Below are 25623 nucleotides of genomic sequence, written 5' to 3'. Positions count from 1 at the left end.
ATGATTTTTGGAAAGAGAGAAGGGGCAAAGAGCAATTAGTAGTTAGTTACCTTCAAGTTATGTTTTTACTAAAATACCTGCTGCATTTGAAGAATTAAGCATTTTAAAGTGCCTTTGATACATACTGTATATACCTTTAAGAGACTCAGAAATATACACATGCGTACAGTCAGTGCCTCCTGTGTCTTCAGCAAGTCTGTCCACTAAACGGGAACATTAGAGTTGCATGAAGGTTGAAATAGCATTGAAACTATGATTTAAAAACGCTGACGCTGCATGTCCACAACGAGGATGAAACATCTGTTTCCATGTGCTACGATGAGCACTGAGTATAAAATGAATGGACCAGTTGTAGTAATCAATCCCACATGTTTTGTTCTTAAAATAGCCGTTCCTGTTGCTTCAGCACTCTGAGCTACATTTGGAGTCACTGTTTTGTGTGCAGTTAAATCACAGCGTCATTAAAACGGTCTAGGATCCCTTCACACTGTGAGTAATAGCCTTATGGGTGCTGTCTTCATTTGGTTTAACATTAACATTTAAGATAATTAGGTAGAAATGAGACAGACTACAAGTAATGAAAACAACAATCACTGACGACGGCACAAATTGTGGTTTGACTCAGACAGTCGACCGAAACACAAAATGACTTCTGAGGCGCAAAATGGAGACAATTACAGGTAGAAAACAACACGTTTCTTTCTTCCTCTGGCTATATTGGTGTTCATCTTTTGTTAATACTCACTCTGATCCTGACGAGTCACCGTCCACCGTCCCTGCCTTGATGCTCACAGCGACTCCATTCAGCTGATCCGGCCGCCTGGTTTTAGCTGCGCCGACTCGACACTCACTTGAGGAGGATCCCCGCGGAGACGTCGTGCCGGAGGCGTCTTCACAAAGTTCATTGTGGATGCGGTTGAGACCGTTCCTCTCCACAATAGGAGAAAGCTGCTTCTTCTTTAGGATTCCTGCGAAGGATCAAAGCAAGATGTGATGACACAGTGATAGACGGAGTAAAAAAGGGATTTATTCATGATAATTCTAGAAATGAAATTATATAATATAGTGGACTTTCTACATAATACATTTTTATAATCTGCTATATTATTACCTTTAGTATGATATACTCTACTATCACTTCTTTACGACCTATTATAGTATGACCTTTTGAATGCTTTATTTCAACATTCTATACAATGACATTTTATTATGACACATTATTCTGTGACTTTTTACATTGCATACTATACTATCACCTTTTTTGACATCCTATACCATCACACCGTTTTTTATGACATGTTATACTGGGACTTTAATGTAACATTTTGTTCTCAGCAATATGTAAACAAAACAGATTAAGTTGTACGTAATGTCTAATCTCCTGCAGCTCTTAGTGTTGGGCTGGACTTTACCTTTGTGAGGGTGGGCATAGATGTTTGGCAAACTGGGCAGCAGCACCGTCATGGCATCCTGCATCTGGTCACCCGATAATGTCCGCATGTCGCAGCCCAGACTCGGCTCTGGATGGGCCGGAGTGTCCGGCTTCATTCTGTATGTACACGTGAGCTCTCCGTCACTCGCTGCGGCCGTGTAATCTCCTGGCCAGAACACGTTACTCAAACTGTTGTCTGAAAAACAGAAACAAAGAATTCCTGAAATGTGGGACAAACAGATGTAACTCATTTATTTTGACATAATCAATTCTGATAGTTTTATATGGGATTAACCTAAAGAGATGGTTGGGATGGGTTTACACTCCACTAGAGTGTTAATGAACATAAGTGGCGGTAAAACAATTATTCCTGGTTTCTGAATGTGCATTGATGGTCCACACAGGTTCAGTGTCATTGGCTTAAATTAGTTTGCGCCTCTCATGTTTTAGCATTACATTCTAGTCACAGTGCTAAGCATACTGGTGTAGAAGACTCTTCTAACTGTCTGGATGAAAAATATTCCCTCCGTTTTACGAAAGAAAATTTTTTCAAAATGTTGCTTCACGAATTGAACGAGGATGCATGTCATCCTGGCTGCCTTTGAAGTTTATCTGGATTACGAAAAAGAGATGAGCATCTGTACCGTTTGGTTGTGGTCTCTTGGCCCCATTAGACGCCATGTTTTCCCAGCATTCCTCTGGGGGGAGTGGACACTCCTCGTCATCGCTGTCAGAGGAGTGCGTGGAGGCGTAGGAGCCGCTCTGGTCGTCCTCCAGAGACAGGTCGCTGTCCGAGTCGCTGTCATGATCTGCACACAGACAGAGGGGAAAGGTTTGTATAGTCGTACTGATCATTGCAGTTCAAATAATTAAGAGATACTGAGCGAGAGTAATACCATCCAGGTGCTCTTTAGTTTCATGGAAGAGGGACGCATGGTCGTTCAGAGCGATGTGCGCCTGACTATTACTCAACCCGTCATCCCTGAAAACACACAAGAAGTCAGTTTACAGCTGCTCCTGTCACTGTCGAATGAATACATATGAATCTTTATTTTTTCCATCGCATTTAATTACCGGAGAACAAACGGCACATAGCTCTGCTGGCTCTTGCCGCTCTGCATGGTGCCGTTCAGGGACACACTGGAGTCTCCGAAGGGAAGGTGGTACAATCTGCCGTCCATGTAGTTGGTGTTGCATTTGTAGCCCTGAAATTAGAGAAACAAAAGAAAGGTGAGCGTTTTAAGAATTAAACTATTAACTATATAGAATTAACAGAGAGTAAGCGGTTTCTGTGATCTTGTGCAGTTGAGCTGCTTATAGAAACATACACTGCTGTTTTGTTGTACTTTTTTTATAGTTTTTGACAACAATGGAGCTCTTTGGCACAGAGGAACAAGATCTTACAGGCTTTGGATACAGGCAGAACCAATTCATTGTTGGTTTGTCAATATGAATAACAGAATATTGCCAGCCTTGTCATTTAAGGTGGAAAGAATATCTCAACACACTGCTATAGTTTCATGTTTTTGGGAACAGATGCAGAATTATAATATAAAAATCTTATCTGACAGATGCAACGAACTGAAGACGTGCTCTACATTTTAGAGAGTATTCGACTGAAAAGAGCAGTTTCTTAGAGTTTGTGACGAGGGACTCACGGAGGCCTTGGATTTGATCATATGATCCGGGCGCTTACGGCTGCAGCAGTATTTCATGGCATTCCTTGCTTCCTTATTGAAGACAATGCGGAAGAAGAAAACAAATGGACCCTGTGGTTTGGGCGACAGAAGAGGGTAAGGGAAAAAAATACAGAAATCAACCGTTCAAAGTGTTTCAGGGGCAAATGGATGGCTCACCTGAACACAGTTGAACCCAGCGAACAGGTAGTGGAAGATGATCATGTCGCTGTTGACGGAGAGGAGCCCGAGAAAACACGTGACTGAAACCAGGAGGAGAACGCCACCTGCGGTCTTTAGGCCTGAGCTGCAGAATCACATGAGAAGGTAGTGAGGTTCTGTCGGGACGATTTCTACACGTTCATTGACTTGAGACTGAGAAACAGAGCAGCACATTGTCTGGTGAAGAGAAGTGCTGAAACACGATCACGTAGTTGCGGTGAAATGTAAAAAAAAAAAACTCTGAAGAGCCGCAAGTATTCAGTCGTCGTGTTCTGTTCTGATCAGAGTGAAAGTCCAAAACCTAAATGTATTTAGTCTACAAAGAGAAGCTGGACCCGAAGAATATGCAGCATTTTTTCCCTATTTTTGGTTGAAAAATTACTGAAAACAATTATTTGATTATGAAAATAGTTGCTGATTATTTTTCACTCGACTGACTAATCGATTAATTGACTAATCATTTCCCTCTTGTTTATCAATGTTAGCTCCTCTGTAATGACGTCCGGTCAGTCCGACAGGGACAGATTATTGAGCTGATTTTGGAACAGATCAAAGAAACGGTTTGATGTGATGCCGTCATCAACATTCTTTAAATGGTTGTTGGTCCAGTTTTACTGGTTTGATTGAAAAGTTGACAATTTCAGGCTGGGAATTTCCCTCCACTAGACATGCAAAATGACTTTGAGCACGTCAACAGTGTTAATAGTTGATGAAACTGTTGGGACACTCACACACGCGGCTCTTTCTTCTCGATGCTGTGGTGTCTCTGTGTGCAGGAGGCTCTGGACGACAGGATGTACAGGAAGACGTTCATCTGTGGACGCAATGTTGAACTGCTTCACAACTTACAACTTACAACATGGCAGGAGATTGTGAGAGTAAACATCAAAGTCATCTTTCTGTCAGAATATTTTCTAAACTGTTGAGTGAACAGTGAAGGGGTGTGTTTACTTCAATAACATCTCTAGTGACGCTCTGATGAGATCATCATGAGTCAGCACGTTGCAGCGTGTTTATAAAAGTCCCCTTTAAACAACAGTCTGGATCTCAGGGATCTGCAGGGACTTACCGACACCACCATGGCGATGGGGCCAGCAAAGCTCCAGATGAGAGTGTCGTACATAGACAGCCAACAGAAGTCTGGGTTCCCGTAGCCTTCAGGGTCCAGTCCCACCGCCAGACCTGAAGACACACCCAGGAAGACAGACGGTAGCGTCAGACAACAGCTGCTGAGGCACATTTACAGTATTATCAGTATGTTTGTGAGTAAACATTCTTCTGTCCCAAGGAAGTTGTTCATCTGAAGTAGTCGGCAGTCAGCCCTAATTTGCATATCTCTCTATAAGACTGTGAGTGTGTTAGATAATGATCGATCTGTATGTATCTGTGTGATCGATGCCACCAGATGAAGTCAGCTCACTGGTGAAAAAGCAACAACAAACTATGTCGTCAGAAAATGAAGCCCTGCTATGAGGGTTCAGACCTGTGATGAAGGCCGGCACACCCCAGCCAATCAGGTAGTAGAATCTCATGGGTCCATAGTTGATGTCTCGCACTTCGCTGATCATGCGGTAGACGTGCAGACCCTCCAGGAAGAGCCAGGAGAAAGTGCAGAGGTAGAAGAAGTGCAACAGGATGGCGATGACTGTGCATATGAACTGCACAGACACAAATAGGGAGGGACAGAGAGAGGTGATGAAAACATGAAGAGATGAAAGGAAACATTACAAATTAAGTCAGTTACATGGAAAACAGAATTGATTACCGGGTTGTCTGCCTGGTTGATGCCCAGGATGAAGATGAGCTCGGAGAGGAAGAGAGCAACACCTCCATTGTTGATTATACTCGTCTTGTTGCACTGCATGGCTCTCAGACAGAGGAGGAAGATCGTGGTGAGGAAGAGGAAGCTCATCGTCACTCCCACTGTACTCCACGTCAGGATTTTGATCGGCAGAATCTCTCCGTTCTGATACAAACGTCACGATTGGAAGAGCGATGTTTGAGTCAGAGAACAGAATAATGATGTTTGTGGTTTTAGTGAAGTCAGACGCTTTGGGGTCACTCACCTCTCTCCTGGAGATGTCCATGAGGACAGCAAAGCTGGTCATGTGATAACACTGACAGCTGATGTGGGTGCTGTTTCTGAAAACCACCTCACAGCCCTTCGCCGACCAGCCGCCATTCCCGGCTCTGACATAAAACACAACGACCAGAGGAAAATGTAAGAATACAACAACTTAATGCTTCATCATTAATTCTGAGTGTGTTGTTGTTCTCACAGTATGTTGTGGTTCCAGAAGACACAGATGGGTTTAGAGCGCTCCTCAGTGGTGACCAGGCGGAACTGCACAGTGATGGGTTTGTCCAGCGCGTGCTGCAGCAGCTCGTCGTTGTCGTGGACGGTGATACTGACCACCGGCGTGTTGATGACCGGACGTTTTGGCACCCTGAAGACAATGAAAAACATGTGTGATAAGTGTTTTAAGTGTTTAATTAATACATATCTGATCAGCTATTTACAGCAGCAGGAATGTGCATGTGAGACAAAAAAAGGACCAAAGTGCCCATGTTGATGTTAACAAAGGAACGTGTCATCCAACGCAACAGTGTGGCTCGATGATGTGTTTGTAATAGTTTTCGGATGACATAGAGATCTATGGCACGGACGAATAACCTATAATACTTTTCTCCATACACAAACCATTCTGGGTTATTTTGAATAAAGGTTTTCTTTTAAGTCTTAAGATATTAACTGAAACTTCTACAAACCAAACTCGATGGATAAATGTTTTGGATTCAATGTAATTAAAGTGCAGTTTTTTAAGACAATAAATAAAAGACTTTTCCTCTGGACATTATCAAGTAAAAAGCTTTCAGCCTGATTTTCGAGTCACGGTGCTTCATAAATCGTTCTTACCGCAGACTTCTCTTATCGGGATCATAGTTCTCTGGTAGCAGCGAGGCCAGGCTGTGGAAGATGATCACACTGGCGATGGCGTCCGGCTGGCTGTCATCGGGGTGGCGTTTCTTCCTGTTGGCTGAGCGGTTCTTCGGGGAGGACTCTGGGAAGACATCCAGGTGTCTGTGGCCCTTGGTGTCCACCGGTAGTTGGAAGACAGAATCGGGCAGCGTGACGGCCGTCTCAAGGTCTGCAGGACGAGGACCCCTCAGGGACTCGTACCGCGGGAGTTTGGCACCAGCAAAATTCATCTTTTTCAGACGATCCACAGAGATGACTGCGGAGAAAAAAAACACACGCAGAGAGCTCTGCTGCTGAAAACGGTCGCCTCCTTTAACCAGAGACTCGGAGCCCTCAAATCTTATACAATGAGTTAAATATGAGACTCAGACCAAACGTTTAATTGATTGAGAAATAATCATAATGAAAATAATCGTTAGAATCATTAGTTGCAGCCTACAGAGCAACGTTAAATATTTGTGCCTTCAGGATTGTTCCTCAATGTTGGAAGAGCAGACAAAGCCTGATTCGCTGAACGGTTAAAATCAATACCAGAAATTTCCCCTTTTGAATCTGTGATTCGGACTAACAATTAACAAGGAAACCTCCTTTTTTAATTTATGTTAAAAAGGAAACGTAATGAGATAATAATATTCTTACTATTTTTAATGTGAAAATGTGCTGCCCATTCTTATTGTATTCATGTTGTATTGTATTTTATTTGTTTTACTTATTTTATTTTGTTTCATGAGCCCACGTTTGTTCTGCTTTCTGTTCTTTAATGACGTTAATGATGTCCTCGAAAAAAACATTTTACAAACTTTCAAAACAGGATATGCACATGAGTATGGATCGCCAGAAGAGAATCTCTATAGCCGTAAAGTGTTACCAGCATGTCACATGTGGTGCTCCCAGGTAAAACGCTCACCTATGTGTGGTGTGACGATGGTGAAGGGGCTGAGGTAGGTCTTCCTCATGTTCTGTGCCAGTGTGTTTGCGTATTCCTCGTAGTGGCGCAGCAGCGCCGCAGTGCCGCCCTCCGAGTGCTGGATCAGCTCCCAGTGTGTCCGTGTGTCTGGAGACAGGATGGCGCTGCCCACACGGACCAGATTCTATCAGAAAACAGTTCAGTGGAGAGTGAAATGAAGTGTGATGTATTCTCTGCAGATACTGCACGAAAGGCTGTGAAGTCTGCCTTGCTGTTAATAAACCAATTTAGTTTACTGCTAAAACTGCGACAATCTATTGTTCTTCTTTCGTTCCATGCTGTGTTAAGAAGTTCACAGGGGAGGCATACACTATATGGTTGTTTACCTCAGTGAAGTGGACGTCCTGTGTAGCTGTGAGGTTGAAGCCCTGCTGGTTGCTCTCGTGCTGCAGCAGACTCTGTGTGAGCCGATAAGCCACCTTCACGTCGCTGCCGTAGTACTTCTCTGTGTGCAAGGTGGCGTTGGCCAACATGGCTGCCGTCTGCTGAACGTGTCCAGAGTCCAGGAGCGATGTGTTACGGGAAAACCTTTCAGACTGGAGGAAGGAAAGGACAACCATTCAGTAATGTATTGATGCTTCATTAGTCAAATGTATTTTTAACCAGACAGATGTTTAAAAAGGTTAAAGCCATTAGTCTTGTTTAAATCATCTTCTGCCTCCACGTCCTTACAAATGAGGATGGTATTTTGGGAATTGCACGGTTGATTTTAGAACTGACAGAGGGAGAAGCTACACACCAGGGCTTTCAGCTTGCTGAAGGTAACAGAGGTGCAGTTGAAGAGATTGGGAGGCAGCCAGCCCTTGTGCTCATCACAGTGGCGGATCGCTGTGCCTGAAAAGAGGGAGAGAAAGTTATCACATGACAGTTGAGGAATAGACTGCAGCTGAGAGAGGGCTTGTTTAATATACTGCCATTATTATATGGTAATTTGATGAGCTGCCAAAAAAAACATCTTACCGAGAGTTCCCTTGGGACAGTGAACTGCTGCAGGGAGACCAAACTTAGTCCTGGGCCACCAGATCCCAGCCTCGATGGCCTGAGGGCAGCTGTCATAGATTACTGAGTGAGGCAGAGCAGGAAGGAGAGCGATGATGAGGATAAAAATGGAAACGTATTTAATATATGTGTAGCTATAATGAAGCAGGGATTATGAATCAAGCATTATAGTAATTTGACAGTAATCTGATTTATTCTGACCTTCACAGCCGTTAGGAGAAACCTCAGCGAAGGGGTTATCACAGCGGTCACACTGGCGTCCGATGACGCCGGGTTTACACTGACACTGGCCGCTCTCTCGGTCACACGCTCTGGAAAAAGAGCCGACTGGGTAGCAGTCGCACAGCAGGCAGGTGTCTCCGCCTTCAGGACGGTAGTGGTTGTCCTGGGAATGGGATTGGAGAGAGGAAGTTGCTGATTAAGAATTAATTGTGCCATCGCTTACAGACTGGCTTAACTTGATGGTCTAGAAATACTTTTTCATCGCTAAATCTTATAGTAGTGGATTCATTATTTCTAAATTGTACAAAATCAACTTTGAATGAATACAAAGAAATTAAAAAAGGAAGAAAACGATAATGCTGAAGAAGGGATCAACCTAATGAACAATGTTACCTTAATGGAGAGAATTCAATTATAACACTTGCTCAGATCTAATTTATTGTGTACTGGAAACACAGAATACTTTGACAATTATTGTGCAGGACCCAGAGTTATTAGCTCTTTGAATGGATTTTTTTTACACAGATCTAAAGCTTTAAAACTTTTTCCTTATTCATACATTTTATTTTCATTTGTATGACTTTCATGTCATATTTGTTTCTTCAGCCCAACATATTATTAAACAGCTCCTTTGTTTGCACAAGTCTGTCTGTTTCCTGTCTGTTTTTACTTGTTTTTATTTGCCCAGAATGAAATTGCCTTTGTGGATTAATAAAGTTGTGTTGAATTGAATTGAATTCATCACAGAGCGATGAATCAAAGCTGCAGGTCGGCACACGCTCACCTTGCACCGACACTCTCCGCTCGTCTTGTTGCAGTCAGAGTCGAAGCCCTTGTCTGTCTGACAGTTACACGGGCCGCAGGTCTTGTGACCCCACCAGCCTCGGGGACACGGCAAATCCGTCCTGTAGACATAATAGATTATCAATTTACCTGCAGAGTAACAAAACGACACAACACAGGAAGAGCTACGATCGACACACAAAAGCACAACACAGTTTTACATAAACGTGGAAAACATTTACTTTTTCTCGCAGTAATGGCCAAAGTAGTTGCTGGGACAGTCACAGGTGTAGCCACGAGAGGAGCTCGTCTTCCTGGTGCACGTTGACTGGTGCTCACAGGGGTTTAATGAGCATACATCAGTGCAGTTGGTGCCATAGTAGCCTGTGAGACAAAGGTGAAAAGAAAAATAAGCTGCTGTGCTCTCACAACATGGTGAACTGTGTTAAGTAGCGATAAGAAGAAAGGATTATGTAATACAGGATAACTGTAACACTATCCTTTGTGTTGGTTTATCATATTTTTAATAGAATACTATGCATTTTAATGAGCGATTAGAAACATAATTTCATGTAGGTTGATTTTTAGGTACCCTTCCAGCCCTGCAAAAATGTTACGATGATGGTTTTTCGGTTTGTGAACAGTAAGCAGACTGACCGGCGAGGCAGGTGCAGGAGTAGCTGTCCCAGTCGTCGCTGCAGTAGCTGCTGACAGGGCAGGGGCTGGAGCTGCACGGGTCGGGCACGCTGCAGCCCGGCTCCACGTTCACCTTCCTCGCATGAGACAGACTCAGAGCCCCGCCCACACGCAGACCCTGCAGGCAAACAAACAAACAAACGAATGTACGTATCTACGCTCAAGAAGTTAAAACCTTTTTTTAAACACTGGCAAGTAAAGAAGGGATAACAGTAGCTTGAATCTGGTAGAAAAGTGATTTAAATGAGTGTTTTTCATTGACAGGTTTCAACAGATTTGTAATGACCATGTTTCAACAAATAGTTTGAAATATATTACATTTATATGTAATCTACACAGCTGAAAATATATATATTGACAAAAGCTAAATGCCTTTTGATCTGCAAAACACTACACCATTGCTTTACAGATGTGCACAAATGCTGATATAAGTGGTTTCTAGAGAGGGGACGGACCTGTATACAGCCACGGAAGCCATGCTGAATTTTCCCATCAGGCCTTGCCAAACCACCAACGCTCACGGTCTTCAGCTTGGAGTCTTGAAGCTTCCCGTCCACCTCCATACTCGCCTGAAAAGGTGCATGACAAACTTTATGGCTGCCAAATTACAGTAATTATATTCATGGTGATTTACAGCAACTAGGATACATCAACTCACCAGGTAGAGCCCCTGATTTAAAGACAACACTGCTTTGTGGTGACTCGCTACTCCCCCCAGACTGCTGATATCCAGCTGCAAATGATGCCAGTCTCCATCGTTCACCAGCACCTCCTCCACACGGGAGAGAGTTGAGTCTTCCCCTCTGTGCAGCCCCATCAACACGCTTCCCCCGCGCAGCTACAAAGGCCGGGAGAGAGCCGGGAAACAGCAGGAGGGAGATTGAACCCATGTTTAATACCAGAGGACAAAAAAACAACACCAAGAATCAGCAATGCGTCACATGATGCACAGGAACAGAGAGCTCTGACTGTCAAAGTTCAAACCTTGAATCGCTGGAAATAGATTATCGTGCAGTTATGCAACATCAAAGAGGCGCCGGTCTAGAAAAGCTCAAAAGTAGTCCAACACAGACGCTACAATGAGAGTTTGATCATTTGGATTTTTGATATTCAGTGACGTGCTGCAACTTCGATGGCCAACAGGTGGAGCCTCAATCCTAAAATGTTTGATCTTTAGGTGAAGACTGCCTTCAAGCTCACACTAGACCTCAAACCCATAGAATACTATTTCTTTACGGTGTGTTGAAGAATTAAAGTTATTGCTCTTTGCTGATCAGATTAAGTGACCATCAAGAGGAAATAATCTAGAAATTCTTCAAAATGTGACTTTTCTTCTAATTAAAGTTTCTCCTTGAGGATAAATTGACACTGCAACATTTCGGTGAATGTAAAACTGTAGAGAAATAATGTACTAAGGAGACCAGAATGTAGCCGGGAGGTGTTTTAGTGTGTATCCATGCGCAGTGAGAAAAAGAGAAACTATATGACGCTCTCACCTGCAGGGTGAGGTTGTGCTGCTGGCCGGCGGAGATGTGCAGCAGTGTCGCGCTGGCCTGACGTGTGCGGAACATGAGCTCTACATGCCAGGGGACGGAGGACGCTGCCGCCGCCATGTTGTTCCACTGCAACAGACTGTTACCCAGGAAACGCTGCGGGCTGGCCATAACTACAGATAAGGAGACAGTAGGACATTGGAAGAAGTGATGAAGATAAATGAGGAGAGAGAGAGTTTCGCAGTGAGTCATTACTGTCAACCAGCAAGTCCAGCATGTTCTCTGATCACTTCCAAGTTATCACAGATAAAAAAAAAAACAACCTTCACTCTCTCTCTGTTTACCACTGTTTTACTTCGGCAATCTGTCAGCTTCTTGTGGATGTCTGAAATCAAATCAGGTGTTCCCAGAAAGCTCAGCTCATTGGCTTCACAAGGAAATATCTGCGCTGTTAATTCAGAGGGATAAGATACAAGGACATTGAGGTAAACATTTTGAATAACATTGGGTCTGGAGTCCCCCTCCAGTTGAAAATGTGTTTTTCTTCTTGTTCGTTGAATGTGATGTTTGAGCTTCACTGTGCAGAATGATGTATGTACAGAGTTTGACACTAGAAGGCTGTTTTCACATTCATCTGCAGAAGGGGGAAAGTTTCTCTGTCCTCGACTGAAATCTGAGTTTAAGACGTGGAAATATCAGCTGTATTTATGACAATTCATCACAACTCTCAAGACTGAACTTTCCAGAATTTAAACATTTGAAACAGAACATATTTGCATATTCATAGATTCTGTATTTTTCAATGAGGCAGATAAAGTGGATGTTATTTTAAGACTTTTTAAACGAGAGAATTGAACTTTTTTGTTGTGTTTAAAGGGGATCTGTAACCCTAATGATTACTCTAAATATTTTAGTGTAGCAGTTCAATTTTAATATCAAATCATTTTAAATGTAGTGTTATTGGTGTCGTTTGTGAATCAGAAGGAAGTTCTGGTGTTTGTGCACTCATGCTTTGACTGAGAAGCTTTCCGGCTCTTTCAAACGTGAAAAGAAAGTGACAGGAAAGGACACTCTGCCTACTGTGAAACATTTTCCCTCTCATTACGCTGTCTGTGTACAAAGCTAAGAAAAGCACCTGATCGAAATAATCGATTAGTGATGGCAAATACACCTGATGCACTGTGGCTGTCATCGTTGGCTGGAGGGAGGAGTGAAATGCAAAGAGAGAAACTGCAGTGCAACTTCAGTCAAAAGGTTCACATTTACACAAAACGATACAAACATAAGTTATAAATTAATCAACAAACAGTGCCAGATTAATTGTACTGTAAAAGTTAATGCTGGAGTTTAACCACACCTCCTGTATAAGTGTGGCCACAAAACGCCAACAGATCAGTATCTATGGCGGTACATTTAACACACACACACACACACACACCATGTTAGAGATTATTCTCAATACCAATTTTGTCGACCAAATGACAAAAAATTACAAAAAATCCCGATCACAATTTCACAAAGCTGAAGGTGACGGACTCATAATTGCTTGTTTTGTTGAGTTAACTATCAAGTAAGAGAAGAGAAAAGCAGGAAATCTTCACATTTGAGAATCAGGATCCATTACCTTCAACAATGATCATTTAAGCTTTATACCCACTCACATACACACGCAAACAACTGCATTTTACAAAGGCACCTCTGGTGTTGATGATTGCTCCGAGTTGTTGGTGATTATAATGTACTCAAGTTATCAAAGCTCATTAAATGTCCTTCGGTAACATGTGATCACACTGCATTATGTCGCACTTCTACTCTCCCATCCCCATCTTTTCCTCAGACTCGTGCACTCTATGAAACACACTTGCCCTTATCTGAATATCCATCTCTGCTTCCTTTTCTATCGGATCAACAAGAAAAAATGATCACTGACATAAATCTTTTTTTTACTCATTCTACTTCAAGCTAAAAACAAGAGGTGTTGTGTAGTCCTTTAAAGGGCTCATTCTTCTTCCTCTGTCTCTTCTCAAACTCCTGTAAACCATAAATCAGCACAGATAACAGCTGCAGTGGATCAGGTGGAACAGAAGCAGACACTGGAGACCATCGGGACAGAAACATAAGTCATGTACCGTTTGTCTTTAAAAGCCAAAAAGCAATTGGACTTTAACGGTTCAACATCATCTGAACAAGAGAAAACTCAAACTCAAACAGCTTGATTCTCACAAATGACACTGATTCTGTCATAAATCAGGCATTAAAAGTAATGAAGTGTAATCAACATTGATTTTATGGCTGTGCACGTCTGAAATGAAATCAGGTGTTCCAAAAAAACGGTGGCTGATTTAACAAACTGCACACCGTTGCACTTGTTATTGTTAAATGCAAATGCAGCCATTTCTGCATAAAAGAGTCTCTGTTACTGTTTCCACTCTGCTTTTTCTTTTTTCCTTGACCTGATGGATGACAGCTTCAGCTTCATATTCGATGACAAATTGAGTCTTGCGTCGATAAGACAAAGGACGAGCTCGGGTCAAAACGGCAGACACGTCTAAACGCCGCTTTTCTACTTGATTCACCTCTTTCACAGTTTTGTCCACCAAATCCGAGCGGGCAGTCACAACTGAAGGAGCCCCACAGGTTCACACAGGTTCCTCCGTTCCGACACGGGTCATTGTTGCAGAAGTGTCTCTTGGCGGAGCATCCTAGGTAGGGCGAAAAACAAGAGGTTTATTTACCCGTTTGATCAGTCCAACCTCATTATTTCATCAAAGAGTCAGAGGGTAATAAACTATTCATAGCAGGTACAATGATCATTTCTCTCTGACTGTACTTCCCTGCGGTGCTCGTTATAGTCATTGTTATTTTCTTTGTAAAACAGTCACAGGTTCAAGAGATGAAGCAAAGGATAGTCTTTTGGTGCCAAACAGCAGGTCAAAGCGTACCTGGAAGAGTGCCGTTGTTAGCGATGAAACTGGCCATGTCTATGTGATGGTTGTCAATACGCAGGTTCTTCATGCAGCCCACGAACTGCCGGTTGCGAACAGGAAAGTCCTCTGGGAGTTTGGGAATCCCTCCGAGGAGCAGGGGGCCGGTCAGGTCCAGTGATCTGAAAACATAGAACCCGTGAACATCTACGCATCCAGGGGTTTTTGCTCTGCCTTTACATCATCAACACATATGAAAAATTAATCACAGAGGTTTTTGTAGTGTTATTTTTCCCCCTGGAGATATAAAAACAGAAAAAGGATAAACATCCCAATGAAGGAAAAAAAGCAAAGCTTAGTTAACACCCTGGAGATGTGGAACTTCATCTCAAAACAAGTTTACTCTCTCTCTTAATGAGCAAACCACATAAACAGTACTCAGTTAAATTACTGAAGCCAACACAGCGGTAGTGAGGGAAGGTGAGAGGTAAAGAGTAAAAGGTTTTTATGAAATTCCTGTTATAACGACAGAACTGATAATCCTGTTGATGTAATTCCTGCGGACTCACTTTTTGGATCCCGATTGTCTGCCCTGAGCAGAGCAGGTGTAGTTTCCGATCATATGACCGAACCGGAAGGCCACGGAGGCGTCACAGTTGTCCACCGTCACAACAACGACCTTCTGGTCCGAGGGGCCCTGCGGCAGGCCGGCCTGGTTTAAGATCGGCTGTGGAGCGAGAGACAAACTCGTGAATATCAAGTTAATTATGGAGCACTTCCTGATATTTCTGGGGAGGCTTTGGTCAAAACAATGAGGATTATGAATACATAATGCCTGGATGCCTCGCCTGTGTTATGCACACTGAAGTCTTTGTGTACGCTTGAGAACTTTCTAATGTTGGTTATGTTTTTTCTTTCTATCCAACTGAGGATTTAACCAAGCATCACAGGTTTATGTTAACACATCACTATACACAGCCCGAAACTCTTGATTTAGATTTCACAGGTTTGTCAGCGTGAAGATCAACAAAAAACTGGAAAACAAATTCTGTGCTGCTATTATTAAGACGCTGAAGTATTTTGGTAACCAAGCATTTATAAATAGGACTCAGAAATAGGTTGTTGTGAAAATATCTCATTATTCTGCTGCATTTAACACAAGATTAATCCATGAAGCAGTGCAAAAACTTCTTGGGAATCTCAGCCAGTGCTAAGCTTTATGAGCCTGATTAAAAACTGGAGCTATGAAATTGGGAAACAACAACCAAATAAATGGTCTCGGTTCAATCCCGGTTCAGCTTTAGCTTGCTGTTGTTGAATATTTTTAATAATTCATATCATAACAGCTAGAGCAAAAAGGCAGCGGCTGGCAAGCGCGCACACACACACACACACACACAGGAGATGAGCTCGCTCTCTGCAGGACATCGTCCCTGTCGACAAAGGATCGTCTTCATTGTCTGAGAAATCAATGTGGGAAGCAACAAAAGGAGGAGGGGTCTGCGGGGGAGAGAATGATGATCCTGTCAATAAAAGGTCCCGACCTCTTTTCAAAAGGCCAGTTTCTCTGAGGTCACGTAGAGCTCATGTTAACCCTGAGTGTAGGTTCAAGCTGGTGTCGCGAGCAGCGACCGCTCCCCGCTCACAGCCGGCCGACTGGGCTGCCTGCAGGCGAGGACGGCCGCTGAGCTGTCAGCTGGTCAGACAGGATTTAGCAGGAATTAGCTCGTCTCATGTGCAGAGATGATATGAAGAATTAGCTCATTGCTAATGCCTTGAAAACACATCAAGTGTTTTTTTTTTTTTGCCTGGCAGTTTAGTTCTACACAAAGCCACTGTCTGCAGGAGCATCAGGAACTATAATTTCACTGATAGCTCGTCTGATCCCTTCATTTAAACGCTCATTAAAAACAACACCGGCTGAAGATATACTGTTTCATTGGCTGGTGGAAGAACTTTGGCAGGTGAATTTTAAGACAAAACACATCAAGCAGGACAAATATAATTTTCACCCACGGTACTTCTGCATTTTAATTTCTCTCACATGATTTTCTCGTTGAGTAGATTAGATTAAATCTCGGTGAGCCTCTAATAATATGACTGTAACTGAGAGGCTGCAGTCGGTTACATTCCTGCACTCACTTTGTGTCTTGTGATCACAGTGTGATGAGTGTTACTGATGTGAATGAGATGAGACCAATAACATCCCTAAACCACCATCTGACTTTATCATTCTAGTTGAAACACAAATGTCAGTTCATTGTGCTGTGGTTGTATTTACTCTGAAATATGTGTGACGTAGAAAAGAGGGATAGAATAGAACTTTATCGTCACAAGACCACAAAAAACATGTAATATAAAGGAAAAATACGGCAACAAAACATCATCAAAGCACAAAACAAGCTAGTAAACAAGACTAAGAGTCAGCAGCTAGCGGCCCCCAGGATGTACAGGGGTGCTTTGAGCTAAATGCTAATGTCAGCATGCTAACATGCCAATGTTTTGCAGGTATAATGTTTATTGTGTTCATCATCTTAGTTTAGCGTGTTAGCATGCCAACATTTGACAATTAGCACGAAACACAAAGTAGAGCGTAGGCTGACGGCCATTCGTTTTGCTTCATAAACCAAAGTAGGAAACTTAAAGGATTAACAAAGTTATGATGATGAGGTAATGTATGTACAAAATGTCATGGTAATCCATCCAATAGTTGTCAAGACATTTTAGACAAATCAAAAAGAGAGATGAAAGGTGAGGGGATCACCAAAGTCAGTAGGATTCATCCGCTGAGGACCATGAATGTCAGGATTTAAAAATGTATGTCAATCCATCTAATATTTGTTGAAATACAGAAATGAGTCACAGTGAGTTCTGCTGAGTCACAGAAGAAGATACGTATTTTCAGACGCTCAATTGGCAGCGAGTTGTACAAAGATATCAAAACATTTAACACGTTTTCTAGTACAACAGGCCCTGTTGTCAAGCAATGTTCCCACAGGAAGTCTTATTATTTTCTTGACTGTGAAACATTAACTCACAGCTCAGCACTGAAATGTTAAGTAGACGGAAACAGAAACTGAATGTGGCTTTCACTTTTCACTCGATAGTCCTCGAGGCCAATTTGTTACAAATTTGTTGATGATGAAACAAGCAAACATGCGGTGTGAATTGACAAAGGTGAAATCACCCGACATGCTCTTTTCCACGGTTTTCCCTTCGCTGTGAAAGCTCTGAAACAGGCAGCGCTCCAGATTGGACGCTCCTTTCACTGACCTCTGCTGTCATCAGTCACGGCTGTTGACTCTCCCATAATGACTGTCTGTCAGGACGTCTTTCTGCTGCACAAAACCTCGTCCTGTCAGCACTGATTGGAGTGCACATATTTGCTCAAGACCACATTAAACACTGCTCTCACTCGCCGCTGCAGGGGATTATGGGAATATGAGTTCTCTGTCACAGAGGGGGACAGGGGTTGCGCTGGAGGAGCATGGCAGCAAGCAACACAAATATGGGATCTAAGATTGACTAGAAAAACCATAGCAACAGGAGGGGTTGGCCCTGAAGCGCGGCGTCCCCGTTCAAAGCCCGAGTCAATACTTCTCTCGGCTTTTCTTTACCCTCCTTTCGCTCTTCTTCTGCTCCGCTTTTCTGTCCTCGCTGGAGAACAGAGAGAGAGGGGCACCTTCCCCGGGGCCGCATCATTCACTGCCCATGGTCCCAAAGGAAGCAGAGCCAAACACAAAGGCAGCGGTCATTGCCATTCTCCACAGTCCCCCACCATCCTGAAAGCCACATTTCAATCTAAAATGCCCCCCCTCTCCACCTCATCCTGCCCCACCCCCCCGTGGACAGGGACGGGTCAGAGTGGACCACTGTGGGATATCTTCAGAGGGAGGAGCCACGTTTCTACCTCAGCGACTCACAGGATGAGGGACATTAGAGGAGGACGGGGAGGATTAGTTCAGCCAGAGCTGGGGGCTGGACCCCAGACACTACTGGGATGCTTAGTACTAAAATATATGTATTCAATGTAATGAGCACACTAGTTACATTTTATGACACAGGTACAAACCTATACAATCTAATATGATATTATGAAATATATATAATGTACAATTAATTATTAAATGCAGGATATATCGTAAATTCTTGTTGCTCACAATTAAGAAATGATACAGCTACTACGAGTTTGTGTGATTATTTAATGCTTAATGGATTATCAATTAATGAAAGTTAACTTCATACATACATTTACCAAATCAGCCTCAGAGCAGAACCAGCACCTCTGGCAGTCCGATGCAAACATCTATCTGTTGCACTTGTACTGTACGTGCAAATGTCTCATTAAAAGTAAAATGTCTTCTTCAAACATGCAGCATGGTTACAGAAGTAAAACTACCAGCTCAGGAAAACAACAAGAAACAGTTTTGTATCAAAGTGATTAATGAGACTATAATGTCTTCTTGGCAGAGAAACAATTAGTTTTCATCCAAATGTTGACAAGATTCCCCCCTTCATCACTTCTTCTGGCTAAAATCTGACACGGCCGTGTTATCATAGACACTGAATAGAAAATGTGAGCAGCGGGGGTGTTGCCTGGCAACATCATTATGATGCAAAGTGACTTCCTCAATAGACTAAAATGTGACATCCTGTGTGTTGGTCCTGGGTGGTAAAGTACTGAGAGAGCAGAGACAACAGCTCCACACATTCCTCCACAGATTGAGTTGTTGGGATGTTCTTACAGAGAAATGTATCAGTCAAAGCATATTTAGTCCAAACTGACCACGTCTGGAAAAACTTTGACTTCCCACTCACTGGTGTTCATTCATTCCCCCCCCCCCCCTCCTCCTCCTCTTGTCTCTTCCTCCGTCAGTGTCTAGTTGGCTCCCTCCAGATCATCAGCAGCGGTTCTTTAGTCTGACAGAGCAGCACTAAAGAAGCAGTACAAGTAACGTACACAACTAACTTGCATCCACGACAGTTCGTCCTCTATGGATGTGCTAAAGACAAAGCTTTTCATTGAGAAAGCTTGTCAGTTATCACCCCGGCTTTTTACTGCAATAAAACTAAACGGTCTGTCTGCTGTAGCAGATCAAACCTGTGACCTGATTTCACTCTGAATATTTTCGGTAACTATGTCTGGTACTTTACTGCCACACCTGATGAGGAGCGCAGCAGCAGACTGATCTAACCAGAGGTTTGTCAGCTATTGTGAAACAATTAAAGAAAGGAAATGAAAAACCTAATCAGAATAGAGTGAGTTTTTACCATGACCACTCTTGAATGGTTTTGGGAAACACACTGGCTATCTTGTAGAGAGTTAGATGAGAAGACTGATGCCACTCTTGTGTCTGTACGGCAAATATGAAGCTTCAACCTGCAGTCCGGTTAGCTTAGCTTAGCATAAAGCTAGCCTAGCTCCGTCCAAAAGCAACATAATCGGCACATAGCCCAAGGGAAACCACAACGTGTCATTTTTCCATTTACAGTTTTTCTCAGCTTAAATAAAAGGGATATAATGTGTAATTAGTGAGTTTTACTGGTGCTGGTAGATTATTTTTGTTATCTTTGGCGAGCCAATAAACCAGGCTCTACAAACACATGCAAAATCTGCATCTCGTCTGTTCATTTATTCTAATCATACCTTGTTGTAGTAGTGGACCTCCACTACGTGCCACTGGCCGTCGCTGACTCCCCCGAGGATGTACGGTGAAACTGTAGTTTTGGTCTCACCTGGGAAACAATGAAAGAGGTGAATGACTGCAATACACTCAGAAATAGAATGAAACTAAAAAACGAAATGTTTGCAGTTAATCACAATGATAAAGAATGAAATAAACAAACAACTGTCTCACCTGCAGAGAAGGTGAGCTGTATCTGCTCATTGATGATTTCCATGGCGAGGAAATCATGTTTCTCATTGAAGCGGCCGTTATAGAGCAACAGACCGTTGGGCTCTTTGGTCGCAAATCTGAAAAAAACAGACAACATTTTAATTTAATTACATTTGTCACTATCCAATCCCATCACTGTTTAGTTCCTTTATTTAAAGAAATCCATATTCACCCCATCAATTAAAGGTTAAGGCTGGTGATAGTCTACATTGTTGTTATTGTCAACATATTCCATGAAACAAGGAAAAAAAGGAATCAAGGGAGTAACAAGAATAGTCGATGTAGTTAAAGCCTGATATAGCTTATTGCTTTGTGCCTCAATTGTTGTTAATGAACCAGGACATTGTAATTTATTTTAACTCAATTTCACATAATACTTGCACAGAAAGTGTATTTATCCGCGGGGGAAAATAGTCCCAAACAAATACAGTATTTACTGTTCTATCAACATTTGCTGAAAATTCAAGTGCCCAGCAAACAATATTTGTAACCTGTTTCTAAAAAATGATGCCTTCCATAGGAACGAATGGGATTGGGACTGAGTGCCACAGACAGGATCGATAAGTATTGAGAGGAGGAACACATTGTTGGTTTTGGTCTTTTCATTGAATTTGTTGAAATTAAGAAGAATATACTGTAACACCAGCGTTTAAACATTAGGATACCGAATAACAAAAGTACTGACGTGTACAGTAAGGAAGCATTTGCTGTTGGCCATGCTTCCCGTTAACAGAGAAAAGAAAGAATGCAGTGACCTATTTAAAAATATCCAAACTATTCCCTCACAGTCACCTTGCATAGTGTAATTCACTATCATGAAGACAGGCCACAGACTCAACAGTGCCGAGGTTTGACAAAGATCACTGAACAGATAATGAGGTTAATCATCAACACAAGGCTGAGTCAGAGGAAGGAGAAAAAAAGTAATATTTGCAGCCCGGACACAGTGAAGGAATACAGAGTCTGCCTGCCATGAAAAGACATCACTGAGCCACATTACGTGACACACTGCAACACCGAGACAGAAAACTAGGGCAATGTCAAAGCAAGCATGTGAGGGAACGCATTAGTAAAGAAGGAGCGCACAAGAAGACAGTTCAGAGTAACGATGAAGACGACAGATTCAAAATATATTTTCTCATGGAGGAGAACACAGACAGCTGCCAGTGCTGTAACCACAGCCTCAGGTTCAGATTCCTTTCTGCATCTTGATAGTGAAACCAGATCTCCCAGGGCCATCGTGTTGCATGATCCTCACATATTAATGCTCATTTCAGTATATCTGTGCACACACATGGTTCAAACTCTGAGACCAGATAGCCGACGGTGCCTCTCTCTCGATGTGGGATCAAAGCATGTGGTGGAGCATATGGTTTAAAAATATCACGCTTTACCTGTCAGCTGTGGTCGTAAATCTCACCCTGTGGAAATGGGTCATTGGGATGTGTGAAACTGTGTTATGATAAAAAAGTTATTATTAAATCCAGCAATAACTACTGGATTTATTCATTATCCATCCCACAGGGGACCCAACAATGAGCCTCATGTGCACATCTGCCGACCGAGAGGCATGTGTGGTTTACTGGCGTCGGTATTTTCTGGACATTTACTCCATTAACATGCAGCTTCCTTTTCCTAAAAAGAACTGAAGAATATTTATTTTAAAAAGATCAATCTCTAACTGGCTCTGAAATACTGAAAACCACAAAGGTGGTGTGACTTATTTCTTTTCTTTTCTTTTTTTTACCCTAAACGAAGCTGCAGCTGCTTCTTTTTTTTTTTTTTAGAGGAAGTTTGTTATTCATACATCCGAATATCTATACATGCTCTCAGACAACATGAGCAGCCGCCAATCCCCTTCTTTAGACTTCAGGGCTTGAGGGTATACTATACATGATGCTGTTTGTGCAGTATTCTTGAGCTAAAGAGGAGCCAGCGGGCACGGCACCACTGACCTGCTTACTGAGAGAAGCGATAATCACGACCTCGGAGGAAAGAGGAGGCCGATGCACCAGCTGATAATAACAGCAGAGACAGATATATATATATATATATCTATATATCCAGTTAAAAATACAGAACGTCATCTAGATTCATGATCTAAAGTCTCTTACTCTTCACTAGGCTTCCAGTCTTTGATGGATCGATTTAAAGGGCTTCTCCGCATTGCCCCACTGAGCCCTCTGAACTATGAGAGTAATCAGCCGGAACTAAATACTGACTCAACTGGCATCACTGCGTGTCACATTAGGCACCCATCAGTAAAAATAACAACCAGTCTGCCCTTATGTAGGGGGCCGTGTCACGCTATGCTAACATGCCACATTTGTGCAGTGGGCAGGAAAGAAAATGTTTTGCCCCTTATTGATTTTAAAACCTAAAAGCGTGAAATGAAGATATACAATCTTTTCTAGATGATAGAATGTATATGATCTGCTGGGAAAGAAGGAGAAGCCTTAATAAATGAATACTTTTAAGAATATTTGTAATCTTTGAGGATGGAAGTGTTAGTAGATTGATTCACCACTTTGATCCAGACTAAATATCTATTGAATGGATTCAGATTTTGTACAGACATGCATGGTCCCAAGAGGATGAATTCTACTGAATTTGGTGATCCTCTGACTTTTCCTCAAACGCTGCTATGAGGTTTGTTTGGTACGGTCATTCATAGCTGTCAGGGGATGAATCTTAATTACTTTGGAGACTTTTCCTTTAGGGCCACATTTGGTGTGTTTCCATCCACCTGTTTTATGCACATTTTCAATTTGTGCAGACAAAAAACTGGAAATTAATTATTTTTTTCAATAAAAACAAAATGTGACAAAGTGCAATAGAAACAGAGAATAAATCTGAAGCATGTGACTAAAAGATCAGAGCTGTTTGGACTAATGAGGAGACCATAGCCTTTTTCACATGAATACATAAAACAAACAAATATTTCCATCACATTTTCCAAATGGTTTTCTATTGTTTGAGGATCGACTAGCGTTCTTTTGATTCCTTCATCTTGTTGCTCTATCTTCTTTTGCGATGGTTTAACGGCAAATGACTGGAGAATTTTTTGTTTATCTTGATCTATCGGACTCCTAATATTTGCATCGCAGTAATGGATGGAAACACACAATTTATCTGCATTTACATTTGCTGATTTTCTGGAAATACATTTGGATGGAAACTTAACTGATAAGGTTTAAATTTGTGGATTTGATTCATGTCTCAAAAACGATTTGATGGTTCAAAGCCTATTAGCTAATAGCATGACTGTAGACTTTAGACTGTAGACTTAGTTTTGTTCAACTCATGCTCTTGTATGAGATGAACTATGACCTGAACATCAGTTAAGTTGCATAATAGAGATTTCACGATGAGAAAGACATTAAATCTTGTTTGTGCTGATCCCAAAACACTCTGTACCTTTTTGTGAAATCTCAGCCTTAATTGCGGAGCTCAACAGCCAGAGCTGTGACAGAAAGAGACCTAAAATGAACCGTCACTCTGAGTGAACTGGTTCCACATTCTGAGCCGTTCATCATAACAGAAGCTCTTTCTGAGGGAACCCGATCAGCGCGGGCTCAGGTAACAGAGCTTCTTGTTGACCTCACCTGCCGCAGGCTCTCAGTATCGGCCCCTTTTACACAGCAGCCACTTCACAGCTTCTGTGACTTGCCAGTGAAATGAAGACCACTGTCAAAACTGGTTTGAGCAGTTCTCCATCAAAAAAGACTGTCATCTGAACCTCGTTTAAAGAAGGGCAGAGTCCATAAAGCTCACAAGGGGATTTTATTTCACCGGCAGCCATTGTGAGTATCAACACCTGCCAAACACGGCTAAGGTGACGGGCATTACAATGAGTAAAACAAAATGGCAGGACACATTCCCTGTGATACCATCCGAGAGGTGATACTTGTTGTCACTTGTTGTGACAGATATCAAACAGAACGGACGGCTTTTATCGTTGATTAAATTTCATCATATGGAGAATTCATGCAGATCGGAGGCCCCGCTGTCTTTGCATGTGTTCATCTGCTAATTTCTAAAGCTCCTCCCTCTCCACAAACCACCATGAAACGATCAACCACAGATTAAAAGCTACCGTCACAATGATGTCTATGATTATGAGGCACTGCCATAAGATTAAAAACAGACATACTAAAGGTAAAACTGCCTACTTTTAAAACTTTCTACTTTCTTTTTGTGCAGTGTCGGAAAAAGAAGGAACCTTCGGCTCAGACCTTTGCTATTTTTACTAAAATAATTAATTGCTGTTTGCACATCTCATGTCATAAATCCTTCAGAGAAAAGTCCTGAAGATAGTCTGAACTGAGATTTCTTTTCAGTCTGCCAGTGTTCATCTTGGGTGTAATATAAAACCCAGTGGTCTCTAGCTATCCCCCCATATGGTGGTTAAAGGAATACTTTGATGTTGGGAAAGAAGCTTCAACAATTTCTTGCCTAAGTAAATATAGAAGATTGATACCCCTCTCATGTCTGTAAGGTAAATAATAAGCGACAGCCAGCTGCCGGTTAGCTTAGCATAAAGACTGCAAACAGATGGAAACAGTTAGCCCAACTTTAACAAAACCAATCTTTTTCACTAATTAACATGATTTATCTTGTTTGGTTATTCCGCACAAAAACACAAAAAAAACCCTGTTTTATGGGGGTTATTAGTTTTGTGTTAAATCGGCTGCTGGCTCCAGCTACATATTAGCATGCAGACATCAGAGGGGTATCGATCTTCTTATCTAACTCTATGTAAGAAAGAAAAATATCAATACATTTCCCAAAATTACTTTAAATAGGTATTAAACAACAGTTTCTGCACTTTTCAGTTCTGTTTTTTAGTGGGGGTTTCCCAATATTTAGGGTCAAAGGACAGAGGGTGTCGTATGTTGTCGTACAACTTGTAAAAGGTTTTTTTGTAAAAATATTTCTAAGGAATAAGGACAAAAAAATATGAGCTGATAATAACAATGTTGCATGCATATATAATGACTGCACATTCATCTAAAGACGGCTTCTTTTGGGCTTCACCTTAGTGAGGGAGACTGCAGGATTAACATCCGCATGTTGTGCAAGTCTCCTCTCCAAAAACACAACTCCTTCAGCTCACCTTCTGGCCAATTCTTACCTCACAGTACAGTACGTACGGCTCTAATGTGCAGTGGTTCTGTATTTACAGCACAGTGACTATAATCTGATACCCCCGTAACTCTACAGGAGATGGCTTTTGTTCAGTGAGCCCATTATTGCTATTAAACAGCATTATTACATAAATGTAAGGTGTGTGTGTGTGTGTGTGTGTGTAGTGGGGGGGGGGGGGGGGGGG

The 25623-nt window shown here is 42.2% G+C and overlaps 1 protein-coding gene across 2 annotated transcripts in view; it reads right to left on the bottom strand.

Annotated features, from left to right (window-relative positions):
- Nucleotides 1-25623, bottom strand: part of celsr2 (cadherin, EGF LAG seven-pass G-type receptor 2) — a 59065-nt gene that overhangs the window by 2202 nt on the left and 31240 nt on the right. For both annotated transcript variants that reach the window (XM_031873155.1, XM_031873246.1), the window contains exons 4-33: nt 20253-20368; nt 20042-20130; nt 14964-15121; nt 14413-14576; nt 14047-14172; nt 11474-11643; nt 10636-10815; nt 10433-10546; nt 9939-10095; nt 9524-9665; nt 9283-9403; nt 8478-8661; nt 8238-8339; nt 8017-8111; nt 7604-7813; nt 7218-7401; nt 6248-6566; nt 5610-5777; nt 5397-5520; nt 5096-5296; nt 4814-4988; nt 4400-4512; nt 4062-4144; nt 3289-3415; nt 3091-3201; nt 2507-2637; nt 2329-2414; nt 2077-2241; nt 1413-1628; nt 746-968 (exon numbers count right to left, since the gene is read on the bottom strand). In XM_031873155.1, the coding sequence (XP_031729015.1) occupies nt 746-968; nt 1413-1628; nt 2077-2241; nt 2329-2414; nt 2507-2637; nt 3091-3201; nt 3289-3415; nt 4062-4144; nt 4400-4512; nt 4814-4988; nt 5096-5296; nt 5397-5520; nt 5610-5777; nt 6248-6566; nt 7218-7401; nt 7604-7813; nt 8017-8111; nt 8238-8339; nt 8478-8661; nt 9283-9403; nt 9524-9665; nt 9939-10095; nt 10433-10546; nt 10636-10815; nt 11474-11643; nt 14047-14172; nt 14413-14576; nt 14964-15121; nt 20042-20130; nt 20253-20368 (4554 nt within the window). The remainder of the gene's footprint in view (nt 1-745; nt 969-1412; nt 1629-2076; nt 2242-2328; nt 2415-2506; nt 2638-3090; nt 3202-3288; nt 3416-4061; nt 4145-4399; nt 4513-4813; nt 4989-5095; nt 5297-5396; nt 5521-5609; nt 5778-6247; nt 6567-7217; nt 7402-7603; nt 7814-8016; nt 8112-8237; nt 8340-8477; nt 8662-9282; nt 9404-9523; nt 9666-9938; nt 10096-10432; nt 10547-10635; nt 10816-11473; nt 11644-14046; nt 14173-14412; nt 14577-14963; nt 15122-20041; nt 20131-20252; nt 20369-25623) is intronic.

Source organism: Anarrhichthys ocellatus, unplaced genomic scaffold, assembly GCF_004355925.1.
Source record: "Anarrhichthys ocellatus isolate YVR2014 unplaced genomic scaffold, GSC_Weel_1.0 scaffold1, whole genome shotgun sequence".
NCBI classification, from domain to species: Eukaryota; Metazoa; Chordata; class Actinopteri; order Perciformes; family Anarhichadidae; genus Anarrhichthys; species Anarrhichthys ocellatus.
Note: the sequence above shows the minus strand (reverse complement) of the source record. Positions and strands in the feature narration are given on the sequence as shown.